General features: G+C 36.5%; 4 protein-coding genes and 2 pseudogenes across 12 annotated transcripts; 3 read left to right on the top strand and 3 right to left on the bottom strand.

Annotated features, from left to right (window-relative positions):
• Positions 1–123: 123 nt before the first annotated feature.
• LOC104749959 (putative inactive L-type lectin-domain containing receptor kinase III.1 pseudogene) lies at positions 124–2,233 on the bottom strand (annotated as a pseudogene). The gene has a single exon (XR_015585079.1). The product of XR_015585079.1 is annotated as a putative inactive L-type lectin-domain containing receptor kinase III.1 pseudogene (transcript).
• A 1,429-nt stretch (positions 2,234–3,662) lies between these two features.
• Positions 3,663–6,492, top strand: LOC104749956 (tropinone reductase homolog At2g29260, chloroplastic). Of its 4 annotated transcripts, XR_015585147.1 has the most exons (7): positions 3,680–4,009; positions 4,125–4,332; positions 4,454–4,670; positions 4,797–4,903; positions 5,056–5,130; positions 5,723–5,802; positions 6,434–6,492. XR_015585147.1 is itself a non-coding variant. In XM_010471674.3 (5 exons), the coding sequence occupies exons 1-5, from the start codon at positions 3,789–3,791 to the stop codon at positions 5,242–5,244; spliced, it is 942 nt and encodes a 313-aa protein (XP_010469976.2). In that variant the 5' UTR covers positions 3,663–3,788; the 3' UTR covers positions 5,245–5,412. The 4 variants fall into 4 exon arrangements, 2 of the variants coding, with proteins under 2 accessions (XP_010469976.2, XP_087349215.1); XR_015585148.1 differs by lacking the exons at positions 5,723–5,802; positions 6,434–6,492 and having other exon boundaries at positions 3,679–4,009; positions 4,454–4,505; positions 4,582–4,670; positions 5,056–5,412; XM_010471674.3 differs by lacking the exons at positions 5,723–5,802; positions 6,434–6,492 and having other exon boundaries at positions 3,663–4,009; positions 5,056–5,412.
• On the top strand, positions 6,434–7,797 carry LOC104749957 (tropinone reductase homolog At2g29330-like). Its single transcript, XM_019238210.2, has 5 exons — positions 6,434–6,520; positions 6,628–6,835; positions 6,916–7,132; positions 7,240–7,346; positions 7,439–7,797. Exons 1-5 carry the CDS (start codon positions 6,453–6,455, stop codon positions 7,628–7,630), a joined length of 792 nt encoding a protein of 263 aa, XP_019093755.1. The 5' UTR covers positions 6,434–6,452; the 3' UTR covers positions 7,631–7,797.
• Positions 7,798–9,018: 1,221 nt separating this feature from the next.
• LOC104749955 (tropinone reductase homolog At2g29310) lies at positions 9,019–11,587 on the top strand. 5 transcript variants are annotated; one of them, XR_015585077.1, is made up of 7 exons: positions 9,019–9,200; positions 9,281–9,488; positions 9,576–9,816; positions 9,891–9,997; positions 10,086–10,211; positions 10,762–11,067; positions 11,213–11,466. XR_015585077.1 is itself a non-coding variant. In XM_087492960.1 (5 exons), the coding sequence occupies exons 1-5, from the start codon at positions 9,163–9,165 to the stop codon at positions 10,792–10,794; spliced, it is 627 nt and encodes a 208-aa protein (XP_087349086.1). In that variant the 5' UTR covers positions 9,019–9,162; the 3' UTR covers positions 10,795–11,144. The 5 variants fall into 5 exon arrangements, 3 of the variants coding, with proteins under 3 accessions (XP_087349086.1, XP_087349085.1, XP_087349083.1); XR_015585078.1 differs by lacking the exon at positions 10,086–10,211 and having other exon boundaries at positions 11,213–11,587; XM_087492960.1 differs by lacking the exons at positions 10,086–10,211; positions 11,213–11,466 and having other exon boundaries at positions 10,762–11,144.
• Positions 11,588–14,385: 2,798 nt separating this feature from the next.
• LOC147925151 (uncharacterized) lies at positions 14,386–15,662 on the bottom strand (annotated as a pseudogene).
• On the bottom strand, positions 15,537–18,289 carry LOC147925150 (uncharacterized). Its single transcript, XM_087493525.1, has 5 exons — positions 18,136–18,289; positions 17,578–17,673; positions 16,713–17,293; positions 16,434–16,583; positions 15,537–16,327 (listed from the first exon to the last, which is right to left on the bottom strand). Exons 3-5 carry the CDS (start codon positions 17,289–17,291, stop codon positions 15,758–15,760), a joined length of 1,299 nt encoding a protein of 432 aa, XP_087349651.1. The 5' UTR covers positions 17,292–17,293; positions 17,578–17,673; positions 18,136–18,289; the 3' UTR covers positions 15,537–15,757.
• Between the last annotated feature and the right edge of the window lie 206 nt (positions 18,290–18,495).

Here is an 18,495-nt window from a genome sequence, read left to right as displayed (position 1 = left end):
TTTTCCTACGATCAGATTTGTGGAACCGACTTTTCTGATCTCTATTTTGCTGTTTGTATACTGATGGGTGCATGTTGGGTTAACCATCTTTTTTGTTCTGCTTGAGTTATTTGTAAACGTATATGCAATTGCAAATTTTCTTCCCTTTTTAATCACGAAAACAATTTATTAGAACTTCGAAGCAAATATCTTACAGTATGGTACTTTAGATTTACATCATGTCTTGGTCCAATCATTCACACTACCAAAACGCAAACGCTTCAATAACAGTTGTGTTCGATATCACCTTTTTTTTTTTTTTGTCAAAAGTTCGATATCACCTTATGAGTCGTTTTGAATGCTCTGTTAGACCCCATAGAAGAGATAGTCATCATGAGGGAGTTGTTCTGTACCGTCGAGAAACCGAAACACGTGCTTCATCATCGGCCTAACCTCTGGAGATTGGTTTGCACAGAGAAGTCCTGTTTTCAGAACCACTAACACTTCACGAGCCACCAAATGCTCTCGATTAATTCTTGTGTCGCATCTCTGTAACAGATCTCCATTCTTGAACCCTTGAAGCACCCAGTTCACTAAACTGATCTCTTGAGGAGGTTTTGTCGGCTCTATGGCTTTCCTTCCACAGACAATCTCCATCATTAACACCCCAAACTGAAAAACATCTGTGTCGCGTGTAGCTTTTCCCGTGTTGACTAGTTCTGGTGCCATGTGTCCCGTGGTGCTGTGTCTGCTTCCTTGTCCATAGTCTCCTAGTCGAGAGTTAAGCTCTTCGTCTAAGAGTACGTTGCTCGCTTTGACGTTTCCATGAACTAAGGGTTTTTGACCTTCGCCGTGAAGGTGTTGAAGCGCTGCCGCAATCCCCTTAATGATACAGAACCGGTCTGACCAGGTGAGAACTGGTCGGTCGTTGCTGAACAAGAACCGGTCTAAGCTACCGTTACAGACATACTCGTAACCAAGATACATCTCGTTTCCTTTGCTGCAGTAACCATGTAGATTAACAAGGTTTCTTTGTTTTGTCTTGGAGAACGCGTCGATCTCCGCTATTAAGGTTATCTTTTGTTGCCTTTTGGTACACGTAATTCTTTTCACGGCGATTATCTCTGTGGGAGCAAGCTGCCCTTTGTAGAAATTTCCATAGTTTCTTTCTCCCAAGAGTTTAGAGCTGTCGAAACCTCCGGTTGCACTTGAAATTTTTCTGGTGGGAGAATTTACGAGCACCTCCGGTAAAGAATATTTGCTTTCTACGAAACATCCAAAACCCTAAGAGAACTAGGATCATGATTGCACCTGTTGCTGATGCAGCGCAGATAATGATCAGCTTCGTGTTGTTCGAATCTTTTTTTACTGAGATTGGAGGACTCGGGGACGGAGACAATAGAGGCGGTGGGTCTGGAAGAGAAGGAAGCTTCGTGATATCAAAGTCTGGTGCGTTCCCCTCGATGCTGAAGCTCCAACCTAGAACCAGATGTGAGCTCGCTACAGTTCCGGTGGCCGCCGAGAATCCAACGTAATGTTCTTGGGAGAAAATCCCAAAAAGATTCAATTTTCTCGAGAGAAGAGGTGAACTTGGCTTTGGACGATCTAGAGGAGCCAATGTGACATTGAGCATCATCTCAATTGCGTTGTATTCAATCCAGACTCTAATTGGTTTACCACTCGCCAGCCTCAAGCTTATATTCTTGGCCTCTCGGTCATCAAAATATGCAGCCGGTGCAGACTCAATGGAGGTCACGCCGTTTAGGTCAATGCCAACATGGTTATCGTCAATATCTTTTAACTCAACGGCTTGCACAGTATCAAATTCAACTGCAAGAATGCGATTTAAGGAGTTTCCATTGTTGGAGGTGTTGAAGAGGCCCAGATAATTGCTTGGAAAAGCCCCGCTGAAGTCCATCGAGGGTGAAATGACGAAAGCTAAGCCGTGGCCTGGTGCGCCGGGTCCTTGAGTGATGGCAAAGACGAAACTTGTGGAGAAAGAAACTGAATTCGTGGAGTTAGAGTTTGACAAAGGTATGGGAAAGCCATGAAAAGCTTGACCTATTTGCCTCATCGAAGCGTTGGTCAACTCCAAGAGGCCACTGGGATAAACCTTGGAGGAGCCGAACTTGAGGAGATTAGCCTCGAGGAAGCCATGATTAAGAAAGTTGCTTTCTCGTTGACCTGAGACACAAGAAACTAGATATAATAGGAAGATTATTGTTAGAGTTATTGATTTGGAGGTAATCATCATAGATGGGGTTTTAGTGTTTGAAGTTACTTGTATCAATATATGTTCTTTGCTATCCTTTTTATAGCTTCAAAAATCTCTGACATTTTACATATTCAAACTATTTTTGTTTATACTAAGAAGTTATACAAACTTGAGTTGAGTATTTGACTTTCTATGAATATCCTTGAAAATTTCATTCGAACTTTCCTCAAAAATTCTTCTCTAATAAAAATAATTGCAACAATAATGTGGTCAGTGTACGAAGGCGTTGGCCATGGTGTTTGCCATTATCCAATATAAAAACGGATAAACATTCTTTGAAATTTAGTGATAAACAATATAATGAGCTTTTAATATTAATATTCATATTATACATTAACCAAAGAAATAAAATAAAGGAATATGTGCCAATAAATTAATAATTTTGAATCGAAGACGGAGACAAAGAAAAGAAAACTTGACCATTCAATTCTTAGTTTGGTTCGCATTGAACAAGGAACATTGTTGGAAACTCACAATCTCTTGAGTTTCAATTGCTATATATGAAGATGAAGAATTTGAAAAAGATGCTCATGGAGTCTATAAGTTTTCATTGTATAGATGTAGTCACATAAAGTTCCATGGATTATATAAATGAGAAAATTTCAACTTTCACTAAAAAACTATGTGTATTCAGCAATAAGTCATATATACATTTTGTTATACATTTTATTCAACAATACTAACTATTAATTAGTGTAAAGATGACAAACACATTTATTAGTTTAATTATACTAGAATGCAAAAATATTGTAGGATATTAATTTTCCAGGAAAGTACTATATACATGTTGTTAATCAAACGAATATTTCTCAAATCAGAAATTTTTAGTTTCAGTTTTACAAAAATGATCTAAGGGGTTGATTGCTTACCTAATTAATTTGCGTAATGGTTATAAATATTTACAAGCAAAACTAGGTACGAAAGTAGCTTGAAACTTAGAATTATATATACAGTATACCTATATATATATATAAGAATTGTTTTGGTATATTGAGAATAATCTCAACAAATAGTCATGATTTATGAGAAACAAATATGAATTTGTAAAATAACTAATCCAAGAGATAATAGTCTAATAAATTTTATTTTCAAAAAAAAGATTTTTTTTTTGGTTGGTAGACTAATCACATCAAATAAAATCTTAGCAAATAAAATTTGTCTATGTCCCATAAACATCACATAATTAAACAAAGAAATTGGAATCAATACAAGTATACAACAACAACTCCAAAGTGGAAACAAACAAAACAGGTCTATAGTTTCCACACACAAACCCTCTCTATAATCAAAAAAACCACTGAACCGTCAGATAAACCGAACAAAATCAATTTTGAAATTGAAAAGCAAAACCGAATTTAGTAAACCAGTACCATAATTTGAACGGTCCAAAAAGTATTGACCCCATCTCTCTCTCTCTCTTTCTGTGTGTTGACTTTGATTCCAATTTTCCAGTTTTCTACAGTTAGGCAAATGATGTCACATAAATACAGGTGAACACTTTGAAAAGCTGAAACATAAGCTCTGCTCTGCATCAATGGCTTCTCACTTGTACACATATTCACCTCAAAACCTTCACTTTCTTGCTTATTCTTCTTCTTCTCCCTTTAAACCTCACTTGTACCTCTCTATCAAACGCATAAAACTACAACAATCCTCAGCATCTTCCGTTCAAGTCCGTTGCGCAACGCAGAGCTCTCAGAGATGGTCTCTACAGGGGAAATCTGCTCTTGTCACCGGCGGTACTCGCGGGATTGGGTTTGTCTCTCTCTCTCTCTCTCTCTCTCTCTCTTCACATATTTTTCCCAAATTTCAACAAGTGTGAGCCTTTAATCAAACGCGAATTCTCAGACGAGTATGTATTTAAGTACAGGCGTGCGATTGTGGAGGAACTTGCTGGTCTTGGAGCAGAGGTTCACACTTGTGCTCGTAATGAGAGCGAGATAGAGAATTGTTTGAGAGATTGGAACAGTTCTGGTTTACGAATTGCTGGCTCGGTTTGTGATGTCTCTGATCGAGCTCAGCGAGAGGCGTTGATGGAGACTGTGTCATCTGAATTTGACGGGAAGCTTCATATCCTTGTATGGTAACAATGTACATTGCTCTGAGATAATGCACATAAAGTGTTCGTAAGTTTGTCTCTGAGAAACAATTCTATTAAAAATAATAATATGTTGTTTTCAAAATTTTGATGCTTTTTAGGTGAACAATGTTGGGACAAACATTAGAAAACCAATGGTGGAGTTTACAGCTGGTGAATTTTCAACTCTCATGTCGACGAATTTTGAATCTGTTTTTCATTTATGCCAACTTGCTTATCCGCTTCTTAGAGCATCTGAGGCTGGGAGTGTTGTGTCAATCTCTTCTGTTTCTGGTTTTGTCTCGCTCAAGAATATGTCGGTACAGTCTGCAACAAAAGGTATTTAGTTTTGCTGGAAACAAAGAAATATATATTCTATTCAACTTTTACTAAGATGGTTTGATGCTATTAGGAGCAATAAACCAATAAGACTTTTGAATCTTTTTGTTTCCGTTTGTGTTTTAGGAGCAATCAATCAACTAACGCGAAGTTTGGCTTGCGAGTGGGCCAAGGACAATATAAGGATCAATGCTGTTGCCCCGTGGTATATCAAAACATCTATGGTGGAGCAAGTAATGTTTCTATGGTCTCATAAGCCTTACTTCTGTTTTGCAATTAAATATTAAGCTCTTGAAGCTGAAATTCAAAATGATAAAGACTAAGCTAATTTGTTTGTAACTTATCTAAGATAAGCTCGTTGATGATTCTCGTCTTTTGGTCTCAGGTCCTTAGCAACAAAGACTACCTAGAAGAAGTCTACTCAGTAACTCCTCTTGGTCGGCTTGGTGAACCGAGTGAGGTGTCTTCTGCAGTTGCTTTTTTATGCCTACCTGCATCTTCATATATTACAGGGCAGATTATTTGTGTTGATGGAGGAATGTCAATAAATGGTTTCTTCCCACAACATGACTAGGCCACTCTGTCGTTTTACTAGTTTCATTGGGATCCTTAGTTTATCTTGTTTCTCCCGTGAAAGACAGTTCTTCATATGAGACTTAGACAGCTTTCTGCCTTCTGCTCTACTGAGTATTTACGTTGTGCTACAAAAGCTACTGTTAGTGAAAAAGATAATTTAGCATCAGATGGCGGGATTAAGTCTATCAATTATAATTTTGTTTGTTCATGTGGTGGAAAGTTGTCGAGGAACTTTTCATGTCATGACTTTTATGATAACAAAAACTTATGTTTCGTGACTCGTCCATGAGTGTTCAGTGGATTGTATTCTGTGTCTTGAACCTGCACTCATACTATGTTTTTCCTTGATTCATCACAACTCCACTAACTAACAATGTAAGGCCAAAACTAAAAGTATCTCCTTAGTACTATGAATATAAATAAATATTTTATTACTACTCAATTTTAGCTTATGTGAAAATGTTTTACTTCCTCAGTGAGAAAGACTCAGAAGAAAAGGTGGTGACTGCCACTCATGGGGCTTGTTGGAATGGCTAATTAAGTCTCCTTTCTTGTGGTATTTCTCTGTCTTCCTGCAGCTTCATATATGCCACTGTCAACGGTTTCTTGTTTAGGTCTCTGCCTTACAACACATATATGTAGTTTAGATAAGTTTCTTTCCATATTCTCTTGCAGTGCCATATGGATTGGATTGATTCGTCTTCTTCTTGTTATTCTCTATGGTCTGTTTCTTGAAGATTCTAAAATATATGCTTGTGGTGAATGAGTGTTCAATATCTAAATTCATTATCCACTTTGGCCAATACCTAATGGTGTGATCCGTTGTCTGGTTTGGTTTGAAATCTTAGGCCTTGAGGCAATTATTATTTGCCTCTGCTGATTTATTACAAAATGATGCAATATCCATATGTATTATATGGTGACAATGGTCCATTTCACTTAAAGAGCTATCATGGTATTGTCAGAATTGATGTCGAGAGATTTTTGTCCTCAGCATTGGTGTCAAAGGATGGTCCCTTTTTTTATTTACGTGTGAAACAAAGTATGCAGATGTCACTATAATAAGTTGGTCAAAGTTTATCATATTTTATGTTTTGTATGGATGCTTAATTATTGTTTCAATTTCAGTGATTTATCTTCATCCCATTTCCTAATTCCTATATATGATCTGTGGAATCTCTGGTTAGTGATAAGTCATAGATAATAATGGAAAGCAGCAGATGGAGTCTTCAAGGTATGACTGCTCTTGTGACTGGTGGAGCGGGAGGAATCGGGTTTGTCTTTCTTTTCTCTTTATCATATTCTTACCCTATTGTTCTGCTTCTATTTGACATCCAAAATGATCTAGACTTTAAGGAATTATGTTTGTGGAATTATTTAGGCATGCCATAGTAGAGGAGCTAGCCAGTTTTGGAGCCAAAATCCATGTATGCGACATATCTGAAACGCTGCTCAGAGAAAATTTAAGCGAATGGGAAAAGAGAGGGTTTCAAGTGAGTGGTTCAAAATGTGATGTATCCTCTCGTCTAGAGAGGGAAGCACTCATGCAAACCGTGTCCTCGCTGTTTGATGGCAAGCTCAACATTCTTGTAAGTAAATTTTTAATTCCGAGAAGCTAAGTTATTTGGAGTGAACATGATTGCTGTTTAACTCTTTTGATTCAACATAGGTGAACAACGCTGGTGCGATTCTCACAAAGCCAACTACAGAATATGTGGCAGATGATTTCTCCTTCCATATGTCAACAAATCTGGAGTCTGCTTACCATCTTAGCCAGCTTTCACATCCTCTCCTAAAGGCTTCAGGCTCTGGAAACATTGTTTTCATTTCCTCTATGGCAGGGGTTGTATCAATTAACTGTGGATCCATCTATGGTTTAACCAAAGGTACATAGATTGCTCCAAGTATTATTAGACGCATGCAGTTCATAGTAATACTAGATATGTGTTTCATTGTTAGAAATATACATGTGTTCTTCTGTGTGAATGTACAGGAGCTCTGAATCAGCTAGCAAGAAACTTGGCATGTGAATGGGCAAGAGATGGAATAAGAGCCAACGCTGTTGCTCCTAATTTTATCAACACTGCTCTGGCTCAACCTGTAATAAAGAAAAAGAACATAAATTTTTAACATTATTAGTGAAGTTAACATCGTCAATCCCTCTAATCATCTCTTAATTTTGTTTCTTGAAGTTTCTTGGTGACATCAATTACAGAGAGGCATTGTTTAGTAGAACTCCACTTGGTCGCGCGGGAGAACCAAGAGAGGTTGCATCACTTGTGGCTTTTTTGTGTCTACCTGCAGCTTCGTATATAACTGGTCAGACCATTTGTATTGATGGAGGCCTCACTGTAAATGGCTTCTCCTATCAACCACATGCTTGAGCCAGGTTTTCTCATTTGTATTGTTGTCCAATTGAAAACAATAAAACAAATAATAGCGTCGGTGCTAGTGCACAAAACATACAAGAGTCTTAAAACGTCATCTTCCCTTTTGGTACTATTATTATTATTAATTCAGTATCATACATCTTTGAAGTTTGTACCCAAAATATGCTAGTTTTGCCAGTTCCCTATTGTTATTTTGCTTATGAGAATGCAATCCTAATGTAAAACATACCATACTGGAGGAAGTAGCTGGTTTTTGGAACAAGCTCTCATGGTACTGTCGGAATTGATATGGAGAGACTTTTGTCCTCTGCATTGGGTGGTATTTTCCGCATTTTCCGCAAGTTATCACTATCACTAGGTGGCCAATGTTGATCACGTTTATGTTTACCATGCTGCTTAATTAATATATCCACCTAATTTACAAATGTTTTAGAGATCTATCTTCATCGGTTCATCCTCTGCTTAATTAATGTATCCACGTAATGATCCATCTTCATCCTATATATAAACTTTTGAGTCTCTGGTTTGTGATAAGTCATAGATAATGATGGGTAACAGCAGATGGTGTCTTTTAAAAAAGGCTGCTCTTATGAGTGGTGGAGCCAGTGGAATCGTGTTTGTCTTTCTTCTCTCTTTATCATATTTTTTTACCCTATCGCTCTGCTTCTATTTGATATCAAGAAAGGTCAAGATTTCAGTATACTACTTTGAAGATTAGTTCTAGTGGCATCCTACATAGAAAAGATTAGCATAATTAAGTTGTCAGATCCTAGACAACTTCTTTTGTATAGAGCAGCCTCTCTTAGCGTTGTAAATATTCATAGCATGAGAAAGAAATGAACTTTGGCAGGTTTGTAGTTGTAAATTTTTTACAGCAAATGAGATTTAAAGTCATACAATAAGTTAAGCTTTGAAAATTGAAACCTAACCATAAGAGCACAACTTGGACTCCAATAGAAACATATATGGTATCAAGCCCAAATACAGAAGAATGTGACATTACCGGTGTCTCTACTGTGAAAGAGCCATCACAAAACATCTATCAACAGGTGAATGCATATTAAAAGCTTAAATTTTCTTTCCTTGACTTATTCTCTGTGTTACAAAAGATCCATTATCATTCGCTGGGCTGAAAGTACGAGAGAAACATTTAACTAACTTTTCCATTGGAGAAAAAATGTCTTAATTACCAACTTTGAAGCTTATATTAAGTATGAAAATTACATTGACGAATAAAAAAAGTCGTAAGAAAAGTTTTACAAAAGAAACTAAGGGAGAAGAACCCTATGTCCCTATCCATGTGTTAAGACTTTTAGAACAAACTAGAATGTTGTCTCCGGACCACTCACTATATATATCTTAGACATTAAAAGAAAATATTTCCACCACAAAATTATAAACATATTCATTAATTCACACTTATGACTTATCTGATTCCAAATTCATTTTATACATAAAATCTGTGGCATTTCTGGACACTCAAGCTACGTACAAGAAAAATAGATAAAAGATGGAGTCTTCAAGGTATGACTGCTCTTGTGACCGGTGGCACTAAAGGAATCGGGTCAGTCCTCATCTTATATGCTCTTTTATTGTGTTGTGATATATACAAATAACTATGTTTACCTGTGAGATCGTAAACAGAGAAGCTGTGGTGGAGGAACTATCTATGATGGGAGCAAGAGTCCACACATGTACCAGAGACGAAACTCAGCTTCAAGAACGCTTACGTGAGTGGCAAGAAAAAGGGTTTCGGGTCACCGCTTCTGTCTGCGAAGTTACTTCTCGTGACCAACGAGAGAAACTCATGGAAACTGTTTCATCCCTCTTCCAAGGAAAACTCAACATCCTCGTAAGCGTTCCTTCTCAGGCTTGTGATCTACAAGAACTAAATATATATATATATATATATATATATCTAAAGTGAACTCCGTAACAGATATATTATGGAAACGCCATATATGTTAATAACGTGGGTGTACTTCGTGGGAAGCCAACAACAGAATATGTGGAAGAAGATTTCTCTTTCCACATCTCAACAAATATGGAAGCTGCTTTCCATTTTAGCCAGCTTTCACATCCTCTCTTAAAGGCTTCAGGATTTGGAAGCATCGTCTTTGTTTCCTCTGTTACAGGGATTGTATCAGTTGAATGTGGATCCATTTATAGTCTAACGAAAGGTAACCACAGTTACTACTAGAGACGGTTCAATTTTGCATAACTGACTAATTAAGGAGTTTTATTTTTATTTCAGGAGCTTTGAATCAGCTAACGAGGAATTTGGCATGTGAATGGGCAAAAGAAGGCATAAGAGCCAACGCTGTTGCACCAAATATCATCAAGACTCCTCAGGCCGAATCTGTAATAAAAAAATTAACTTTTGAAATAATGAGATGCGTGGTAGATCTACAGACTTATATGACAAATCTGTATGTGCGATACTTAACAGAGAGATGAAAGGATAGTGAAGAGACGACACAAGAGATTTGTTAACGGGTTCGGATAACCTACATCCCCGGGACCAAGTCCAGAATCATTCACTAGAATTAGAACGCAAAAGTCACATTTGCCAATGGTATCTAGCACACACTTGTGCCTACCACTCTAATCTACATGAACTAAGGAACCACCACTCTTTGTCTTTTCTGAAAAGTGTGAACCTCTACAAAAACCACCAACAGATTCTCAATCTTGCTGGTGGGACAACACCACACACAACATGTGTGCTTCTCTCAATTTTAGGTCTAGGGTGCGTAAGCTCCTTCTTGCTACCACCTCTTCCTTTTATACCTCTTAGAGTTCTCCACAAACTCTAGGTTCCACAAACTTCTTCCTCTTGTCTTCTGGGTAAAAGCTTGTTCTCTTTTTGTCAACTTGACCCATGTCTTTGTACTGTTGTTCCTAACACATGCATGCCTTTTCTCTGACACAACCGCTCCACTGTTTGCTGCAATTTGAAGCTTTTCCGCTCTGTTGCACTACACAGCCACTGCACAATGTCTGCTCTGTTTTCACCTGTGTTGCACTACACAGTCACTCCATGTTGTCTGTTATGTTTTCTTCTGCGTTGCGATTCAAGTAAACTCAGCTGCTAAAACATGTTTCTGCTCTATTGTATTATGCAGCTGCTACCTCCTTTCTGCTCTGTTGTGCTTTGAGGTTTACTCAGCTGCTAATGGAAGACTTGTTCTCATGAGCTTAAAGCATAATTGGTTGAGCTCTCACTTCTTGGATCTTCTCAATAACACTCCAAGGTTCAACACGTCACTTCATTCCATGTGAGATTCTCTGATTCTCTATCTGATGAATCATTGCGTCTGTGTCTGTAGCTGGTTACACATGCTCCAGCTTGATCACTGCTTCTGTGTCTCAACATATGTTTGCGTCAGACTTGTTCACTGCATCTGTGTCTGTACTCTTGGTTGTATCAGGTTTACTCATTGCTTCTTGATCATCTCTCTTGTGTTGTATAACCAGTAACAACACCAATATATCTTCAACTTTTACATTTTATTTTGTGTGGATGTAAAAACCTCAATAATTCTCTAACAATTTTTCAATTTTGTATCCTTAAAGAATCTCAACAACGTCGGTTTCAAGGAGGGATTGTTCAGTAGAACTCCACTTGGTCGCGCTGGAGAGCGGAATGAAGTTGCATCATTAGTGGTCTTCTTGTGTCTACCTGCAGCTTCTTATATAATTGGTCAAACCATTTGTGTTGATGGAGGTCTCACTGTTAATGGATTCTCCTATAAGCCACATGCTTAAGAACGGGTCAAACTATTTGTATTGATGGACGTTTCACTGTTAATGACTTCTCTTATCAGCAACATTCTTGGGGATAGCTTGGCTGTGTTTTTCTCTAAATGTCTTAAAATCTCTAATGGCCTTGTAATCTAATAAAACTCTGCTCTATCAAATTTTATGGAAAAGGGTTTTAATGGTTCGGTATGTGATGCACATACTCTTGCCATGACACGGATGCAAATCGCCTCAACGATGTTCGATAGCAAGCTCAACAGTATTAAGTTAATCTTAATTTAAAGAAACCTTTTTTTTTAAAACACTACTCTTCATTAAAATAAGGGAAAATTGATTTAAAAGGACACTTTTGCTTCAATTTGTCCCATTATGCCTTCTACGCTAAATTTGCCACTATGCCTAAATTACCCTTTAAAAAAATGAAACTAACTTTTAAGCAATTTTAAAATTTCAATCACCTAAAAACAAATTCTACAAATAAGAAAGAGGTTGCCATAAGGTGTTTTTGATGAAAATTTGATGTTTTAACATTGAAAAAAAATTATTCTGCAACATTTAGAATACATGTTCTACTAATTGTATATATTCTGAAGATATTAGATTATAAATTCTACATACTGTACATGTTCTAAAAAATGTAGATTACAAATTCTTCGCATTCTACTTGTTCTGAAAACTTTAGAATAAATATATCTTCTAAAACTTTTAGAAGTCGGATTTTGTATGTCTTCTACAGAAATTAGAATATATATTCTACACATAACTCTATATTCTACAAATTTTAGAATTTGTTTTCTTCACTTTATACATATTCTACTGAAGTCAGAATATGAAATCTACATTTTATCATGTGTCCTGCGAAAATTAGAACACTAATTCTACACTTTCCTCTATGTTCTTCATAATTTAGAAAGTATATTCTACACTATGTTAGACAAGGAAACTGAATCCGAAATTTAAGGAAACAAAATATTTACGTAATCCCGAAATTATGCTAATCAAATATATTCTTAAGATTACGTTCTAACATGTTTAGAAAACGTGTTCTGAAAACATTAAACCCCATTTTTAATCGATTTTGTTCAAGTTTTTTCAACATTTTCCAACCTAAATTTCATTCAAGAGTTCATTTTGCAGTATGTTGCAAATCTATGTAACATGTGGTGTATGGAGATGTATCGGCCAAAATGAATGGAGATTTATTGTTGATGAAGAAAAACGTGGGAGACTTCTTACTTTTCAAGCCAATTCAACTCTTGAAGAGCTAAAGATGATGGTTTTGGAAGACTATGAAATACAACAAAATATGGTTGATGTGGAATTTAGTTATTTATCCTTTGATCTCAGTGTTGATTCTCCTCCGGTTGTTATGATGAATGATCGCCAAGTGAAATTGTTTTTTGCTTATTGGAGAATGAAGAATAACATACGGTTGTGTGTGACGTTTAAAGCCACGGTGAATGATAGAAGCAATATTGATCTGAATAAGGAACCAAACGATTCAAGTGAGGGAGGAGTTGACGTTCTTCTGCGTGAAAAGCTGCCAAAATTTGTGAGTAAAGCAAAACCGAATGATTCTAACTTCATAACTTCTAAGGACGCTGAAGTTGGTGCTAGATCTATGATGGTTGATTCTATGGTAAAGAAGGGACAATATTTCAAAAGCAAGGAAGCTTTACAGGCAAGTTTAGAAATTTTTGCGATGAAGTATAACTTCGATTACAGAGTTACTAAATCTGGTAGAAGATTTTGGTGTATACGCTGTATTGATAATGTTTGCAAATGGCATGTTCGTGCTGAGTGCTTCGAAGGGTCTACATGTTGGAAAATCATTCCTTTGTTAGATAGCATTAGAGAAATGTTAACCCGCTGGTTTTATGAGCGTAGGGCACAAAGTGAGCAGCAGAACGACCCTTTAACCATTGACGTGGAGCAGAAGATTTCTAGAAGAATAGAGAAGGGTGAAAAGTTTAAAGCTTATCCTATTTCTCAATTCATATTACAGATTAAAGGTAAAGGAGTAGATTTTATTGTTGATTTGGAGAAGAGGACTTGTTCATGTGGAAAGTTCGACACAGGAAAGCTTCCTTGTAGACATGCCATAAAAGCATGTTTTAGTATTGGGAAAATTCTGTACCCATACGCTGATGATGTGTTCACTACTGCTGCATGGAGATCATTGTACGAGGAAAACATTAATCCTATAGGTGTTCCTGAAGATGAATGGTGTGTTCCCGAAACTGTTGGTGATGTAAAAATTGTACCACCTGAGACAAGAAGAGGAGCTGGTAGAAGAAGAAAAAGAAGATATGAATCAGTGGAAGACAAGATAAGATCGTCACAAGGAGCGAAGAGGCGTAAGTGTGGCCGTTGTGGTAAAGAAGGCCACAATAGATCGACATGTGAAAACACAATCTAATAATAGGTTTGTTCAGCAACTTTTACACATCATTTCAAATACATGTTTTAGTTTCTTTAATTTAACAATGAATATATTTTTTTTTTCATCTCAGGCTGGCTAAGTGTTAGCTTACATGGAGGTTTAGAAGCATGACATCCCAAATCTTCCAGAATTTATAATGTAGTCTTATGGAGGTTTATAGGTGTTAGCTTACATGGAGGTTTATAATGTTATTGGATTTCTTATGTTTTTTAATCTTCAATTGCTTATGTTTCAAATACACGTTATTGGATTTCTTATGTTTTTTTTCATATGTTTATGGTCAATGTTATTGGATTGTGTGAATTTTAGAAGCATGACACCCCAAGTTATAGAAGACGTGTTTGAAATATTTGTGTGTGCCTCGATGGTGTTGAAAAACAAGATGATAATGCTAATAAGAACCAAATAAATAAGAACAAGATGTGATAATAAATAAATAAATGATAATGCCAATAAGAACCAAATAAATAAAGAAATGATAATGCTCGTACGAAGACGTGAATTACAATAATAATCGTAGCACAATTAAAAATTTAACTAAGGATCATAATTCTACAATATGAGGCGATGAAGGTGGAGGCTCATACTTCTTCATTCGCTCAATGAACACATGATCAGATGCTGCTTCCCACAAGTCAAATGCAATCTTCGTACGAGCTTCTTTAATGTTGTCATCGTTTATCAAACTCAAATCCAGATTATGCATATGACACTCTATGTATTTAAGTGCACACACTCCGCAATCACAGCATGACTTATTAAGATTTTGTGGCACTGAAGCAAAAATAATAGTATATGGAGACAAATGAAGATATTTACCATAGCTTTTGGTCTGAACTTCCTTCACAAGTCGAGGGACGAGGATTGCAAATGGATCCACATGACTTCTGTGGGTCATACCAGAACAATCAAATACTTCAACAGTTCTTAGGGCAAAATTAATGCACACAGATATCCAATGCTTATTACTGAATTCACAGGAGCGTAAACTCTGTCGAAGTCTAATGCCCATTTCTTCCCCGTCTTTCCATGAGAAGGGAAGTCACCGTTTGCATAACCCAAGATCATAGAATCCCCCTTGTGGCCTTTTTTACCTTCTCTAAACTTCAAATATTCGTTTTTGATTTGCATGCTAAACAAACAATTCATGAAGCCAACACGATTTGACTTTAGTCGGCCTAAAGATGTATTCTCCCGAAATATATACATCATAGCATCCATTTCCTGAAAAATATTTCATTGCAAAAAAAAATTGCAATTAAAAAAAAATATAATAAAGTATTACATAGCGTTACTCCCTCCAAATATTGCAACGTACCGGATTATGAAGCCAAACGTTGCTTGTCATGACTCGCTTTAGTAATTCCTCGTTAATTAAACTTGGACCCAACTGAATAATTCTGCAAATACACAAAAGAAAACACTATGCATAAGCATCGAAAGAGCATAAAACTGTTACAATTATAGTAAAATATAATTGAACAACTTACCCCCTTGCTCTATGCCACTCTGCAAAAGCTTCGAATCGATCATCAGAAACGAACACCAAAACAGAATCTATGTCAAATTCACCCGCGTTAGTAGTATTCAATCTCCGTATGTCATCTTTGCATAATACATTTTGTGTAGGATCAAACCCAAGTACATCTGCTTTTTGAGATAGGTGCCCTACTGATTTCTGTAAAAATTCTTGTGTATCCAAATTAAGATCTATTTCACTATGATGAGTGAAAAGATCATCAACTAAAACCGTTTCATCCTGTCCATACAAAAAGTTTAACAAAAATATCAACACTTATTATTACACCCACAAACATACATATCCGATTACATATTCTTTTAGAGTCTTAAAAAAAAAACACAAACATACATAACATAGAGATTTAAGTCTTACGTACCACAGATTTACTCTTCTTTTATGCTGGAATGGATGGTTGATCAACCATGGCTTGAGTGCTTATTGTAATTCCAGCTGAAGTTAAAGTATCCTTCAAGAGTGAGACATCCTTTTCTATTTTTTCCAATCGGCTGTCAACCTTCTTCTCAAAACTCTTGAAACAAGTCTCAAACACACTAATAAAGGACTTCATTTGTTCATCTGTTGCAGCTCGATGTGTTGTTGCTGCTCGCTCATAGAGCAGTTTCTTTTTCCTCCTCTCTGCACCATGATCAGGTTGTCTCTTCCTCTTGCAACCTGATTCTTCATCATTAGCAGCTTGCATACTCTCACCACTCTTTGTTGCACTAGACCCTTGATTTTCTTCACACACCTCACTGCCAACATCATCTTTTAATTGAATATGTTCACCCTCCACATCATCAACTTGTACAGTTCCCCAAATATGGTCTCCAAAATCATTTCCATAACTGATCTTATCTTTCAAATTATCGACTTCACCATCGCTTGTTTCGTCACGCCATAAAAACTCAATGGAGTCAACAACGCCGAAATCGCCAGTAATAGATATGTATGGATAAACAATATCCTAAAAAAAAAGAAAAAAAAAACAGGTAGGAGTTAAAGATTAAACAATGACATCAACTATTAACAAAAAAAACATGTGATAAGAGTTGGGTTGGCAAAGAAAGTACCTTCGGTCCAAATGTACTTTCTAGTTGGATGATATCATCATATGATACTTTGGCTGCGTCTTTCCAGTTAGAACATCGAGGAGCTTCTCTAAACTCAGTGATAATCTTTTCTCCCAACAACTTTCCAATGTCTGGAATTGCCTCCATCACCTATATTTGAAATGCATATGAGAAACCATCTAATGCATAGCTATTGATCTTCTTCAAATCTTCTCTTTTTTCTATGATAGACTTAGCAAGACTTTTAAAAGCTTTAAGACCCCAAGGATAAGTCATCACCTTATCAAGATCCATTACCATCTGGATGTATTTGAGTGGAATATACTTTTTCTCATCCTTAGTCATAACCAACCCAGCTATCACAAGAAGATACACCAATCGGATCCTATCTACCTCATTCCATTTGTGAATTACAGGTAAGTGAACATCAACCAAGCTCTTAATGCTAATAGTCGGACCTTTTCTCTTCATCAATTTACTCCAAAACCCACCATCATCTTTCCAATTCTCTAAATTACAACTAGAATCCGCAGTGCATTTGAGCCTAGTCACAGCATGAAACTCTTGCATTGAAAATCTGAGTGGCTTCCCTCCAAACACAAACCATATCTCTTTTTTTTTCTTTGTAACCAATTGCCTAGACATCATGCTGTGTATCAAACGTCCTGAATACCCTAAACCATTCTCGTAGAGTGCAAAGACATGTGAAAAGACTGGATCATTCTTCACCTTCTCATACTCTTTAGGTAATGCTTGTATGACTTTGCCCAAGATAGAAATTCGACAGGAATTGTTAATCTTCTTCACTTGTGGCTCAAATCCATCTCTAAACAGGCGTTTAGGAAATTCTGTTTCCATAGCTACACAAAAAAAATTAAGAAAATGATATTCATTAGTATGATGAACATGATCGATTAGCTATACTAACTGTAAGAAAAAACACAAAAACATGATCGATTAGCTATACTAACTATAAGAAAAAACACAATCAATTGATTAGCTATACTAACTGTAAGAAAAAACACAAATTTCAATCGATTAGCTATACTAACATAAGAAAAGACATAAATTTCAATCAATTAGCTATAAAATGTAGACAATAAAATGAAACAAGAGGGAACACGGGGAAGAGGAAACCACTCACCTTACTTTCTCAATGGCTCCAGCTCTGCTCTTCACCAAAAAGATCAGATGCAATCTCCTGACTAAGCTTCAGGATTTCATAAGAGACTTGGATCGCCTGCACAACATAATTTATAGCTCAACTAACTCAAAAGAACGTGGTAACATTGAAAAATCAACAGACAACAAAAGAAAAACAGATGATTTCAATTGATTAGTTATACTAACTATAAGAAAAAACACAAATTTCAATCGATACATTATCAAATTTGGGGAAAAAAATTTGTCCCACAACAATCAAACACATATAGAAACTATATTGACTATATTGAAACAAATTTCAACCGATACATTATCACATTTGGGGGAAAAATCACATTTGGGGAAAAAAAACACAACCACAACAATCCAAACAAACAATTGCATGCATCGATTGAGAGAGAGAGAGAGAGAGAAATCGATTGGGTTCAATCAAAATTTTGGAGAAATTTTTTGAAATAGATTTGGGGAAAACCTCAATTGTGTCTAGAGAGAGAGAGAGAGAGAGAGAGAGGGAGAGGGAGAGAGAGAGAGAAGCTACCGGAGTCGTCGCCGGTGGGAGAAGCTGCCGGAGTCGTCGATCCTCGCCGGTGGGAGAAGCTACCGGAGTCGATATCGTTTGAGAGAGAGAGATACTCGCCGGTGGGTATTGATGGATAATGTCGAGATTTTTTTCTTTTAGGTAGGTGAGTAGTAAAAAAAAGTAATACAAAAATCAGTAAAAAAAGTATAAGGAAATGGATTATTAAAAAAAGGAAGTATTGTTTTGATTAAATATAGGAAGTATACAAAAGAAGAAATATAGAAAAAGTTTGATAAGGAAATTTTGGTTTTTTCTGTATTAAGGGTATAACTGAGTTTTTCTGTATTCTAAAACCTATTTTACCAAACTCCAAAAAAA

Source organism: Camelina sativa, chromosome 16 (genome assembly GCF_030686135.1).
Source record: "Camelina sativa cultivar CO46 ecotype springtype chromosome 16, ASM3068613v1".
NCBI classification, from domain to species: Eukaryota; Viridiplantae; Streptophyta; class Magnoliopsida; order Brassicales; family Brassicaceae; genus Camelina; species Camelina sativa.
Note: the sequence above shows the minus strand (reverse complement) of the source record. Positions and strands in the feature narration are given on the sequence as shown.

Coding starts and splice junctions, on each gene's coding strand:
- LOC104749956 (XM_010471674.3), top strand. CDS start 3,789: ATGGCTTCTCACTTGTACACATATTCACCTCAAAACCTTCACTTTCTT. Junction 4,010..4,124: donor GGCGGTACTCGCGGGATTGG/GTTTGTCTCTCT, acceptor ATTTAAGTACAG/GCGTGCGATTGTGGAGGAAC. Junction 4,671..4,796: donor GGTACAGTCTGCAACAAAAG/GTATTTAGTTTT, acceptor TTTGTGTTTTAG/GAGCAATCAATCAACTAACG.
- LOC104749957 (XM_019238210.2), top strand. CDS start 6,453: ATGGAAAGCAGCAGATGGAGTCTTCAAGGTATGACTGCTCTTGTGACT. Junction 7,133..7,239: donor CATCTATGGTTTAACCAAAG/GTACATAGATTG, acceptor GTGAATGTACAG/GAGCTCTGAATCAGCTAGCA. Junction 7,347..7,438: donor ACACTGCTCTGGCTCAACCT/GTAATAAAGAAA, acceptor TGTTTCTTGAAG/TTTCTTGGTGACATCAATTA.
- LOC104749955 (XM_087492957.1), top strand. CDS start 9,163: ATGACTGCTCTTGTGACCGGTGGCACTAAAGGAATCGG. Junction 9,489..9,575: donor AAGGAAAACTCAACATCCTC/GTAAGCGTTCCT, acceptor ACTCCGTAACAG/ATATATTATGGAAACGCCAT. Junction 9,817..9,890: donor CATTTATAGTCTAACGAAAG/GTAACCACAGTT, acceptor TTTTTATTTCAG/GAGCTTTGAATCAGCTAACG.
- LOC147925150 (XM_087493525.1), bottom strand. CDS start 17,291: ATGGAAACAGAATTTCCTAAACGCCTGTTTAGAGATGGATTTGAGCCA. Junction 16,584..16,712: donor TGGTAATGGATCTTGATAAG/GTGATGACTTAT, acceptor TTTCAAATATAG/GTGATGGAGGCAATTCCAGA. Junction 16,328..16,433: donor AAAGTACATTTGGACCGAAG/GTACTTTCTTTG, acceptor CTTTTTTTTTAG/GATATTGTTTATCCATACAT.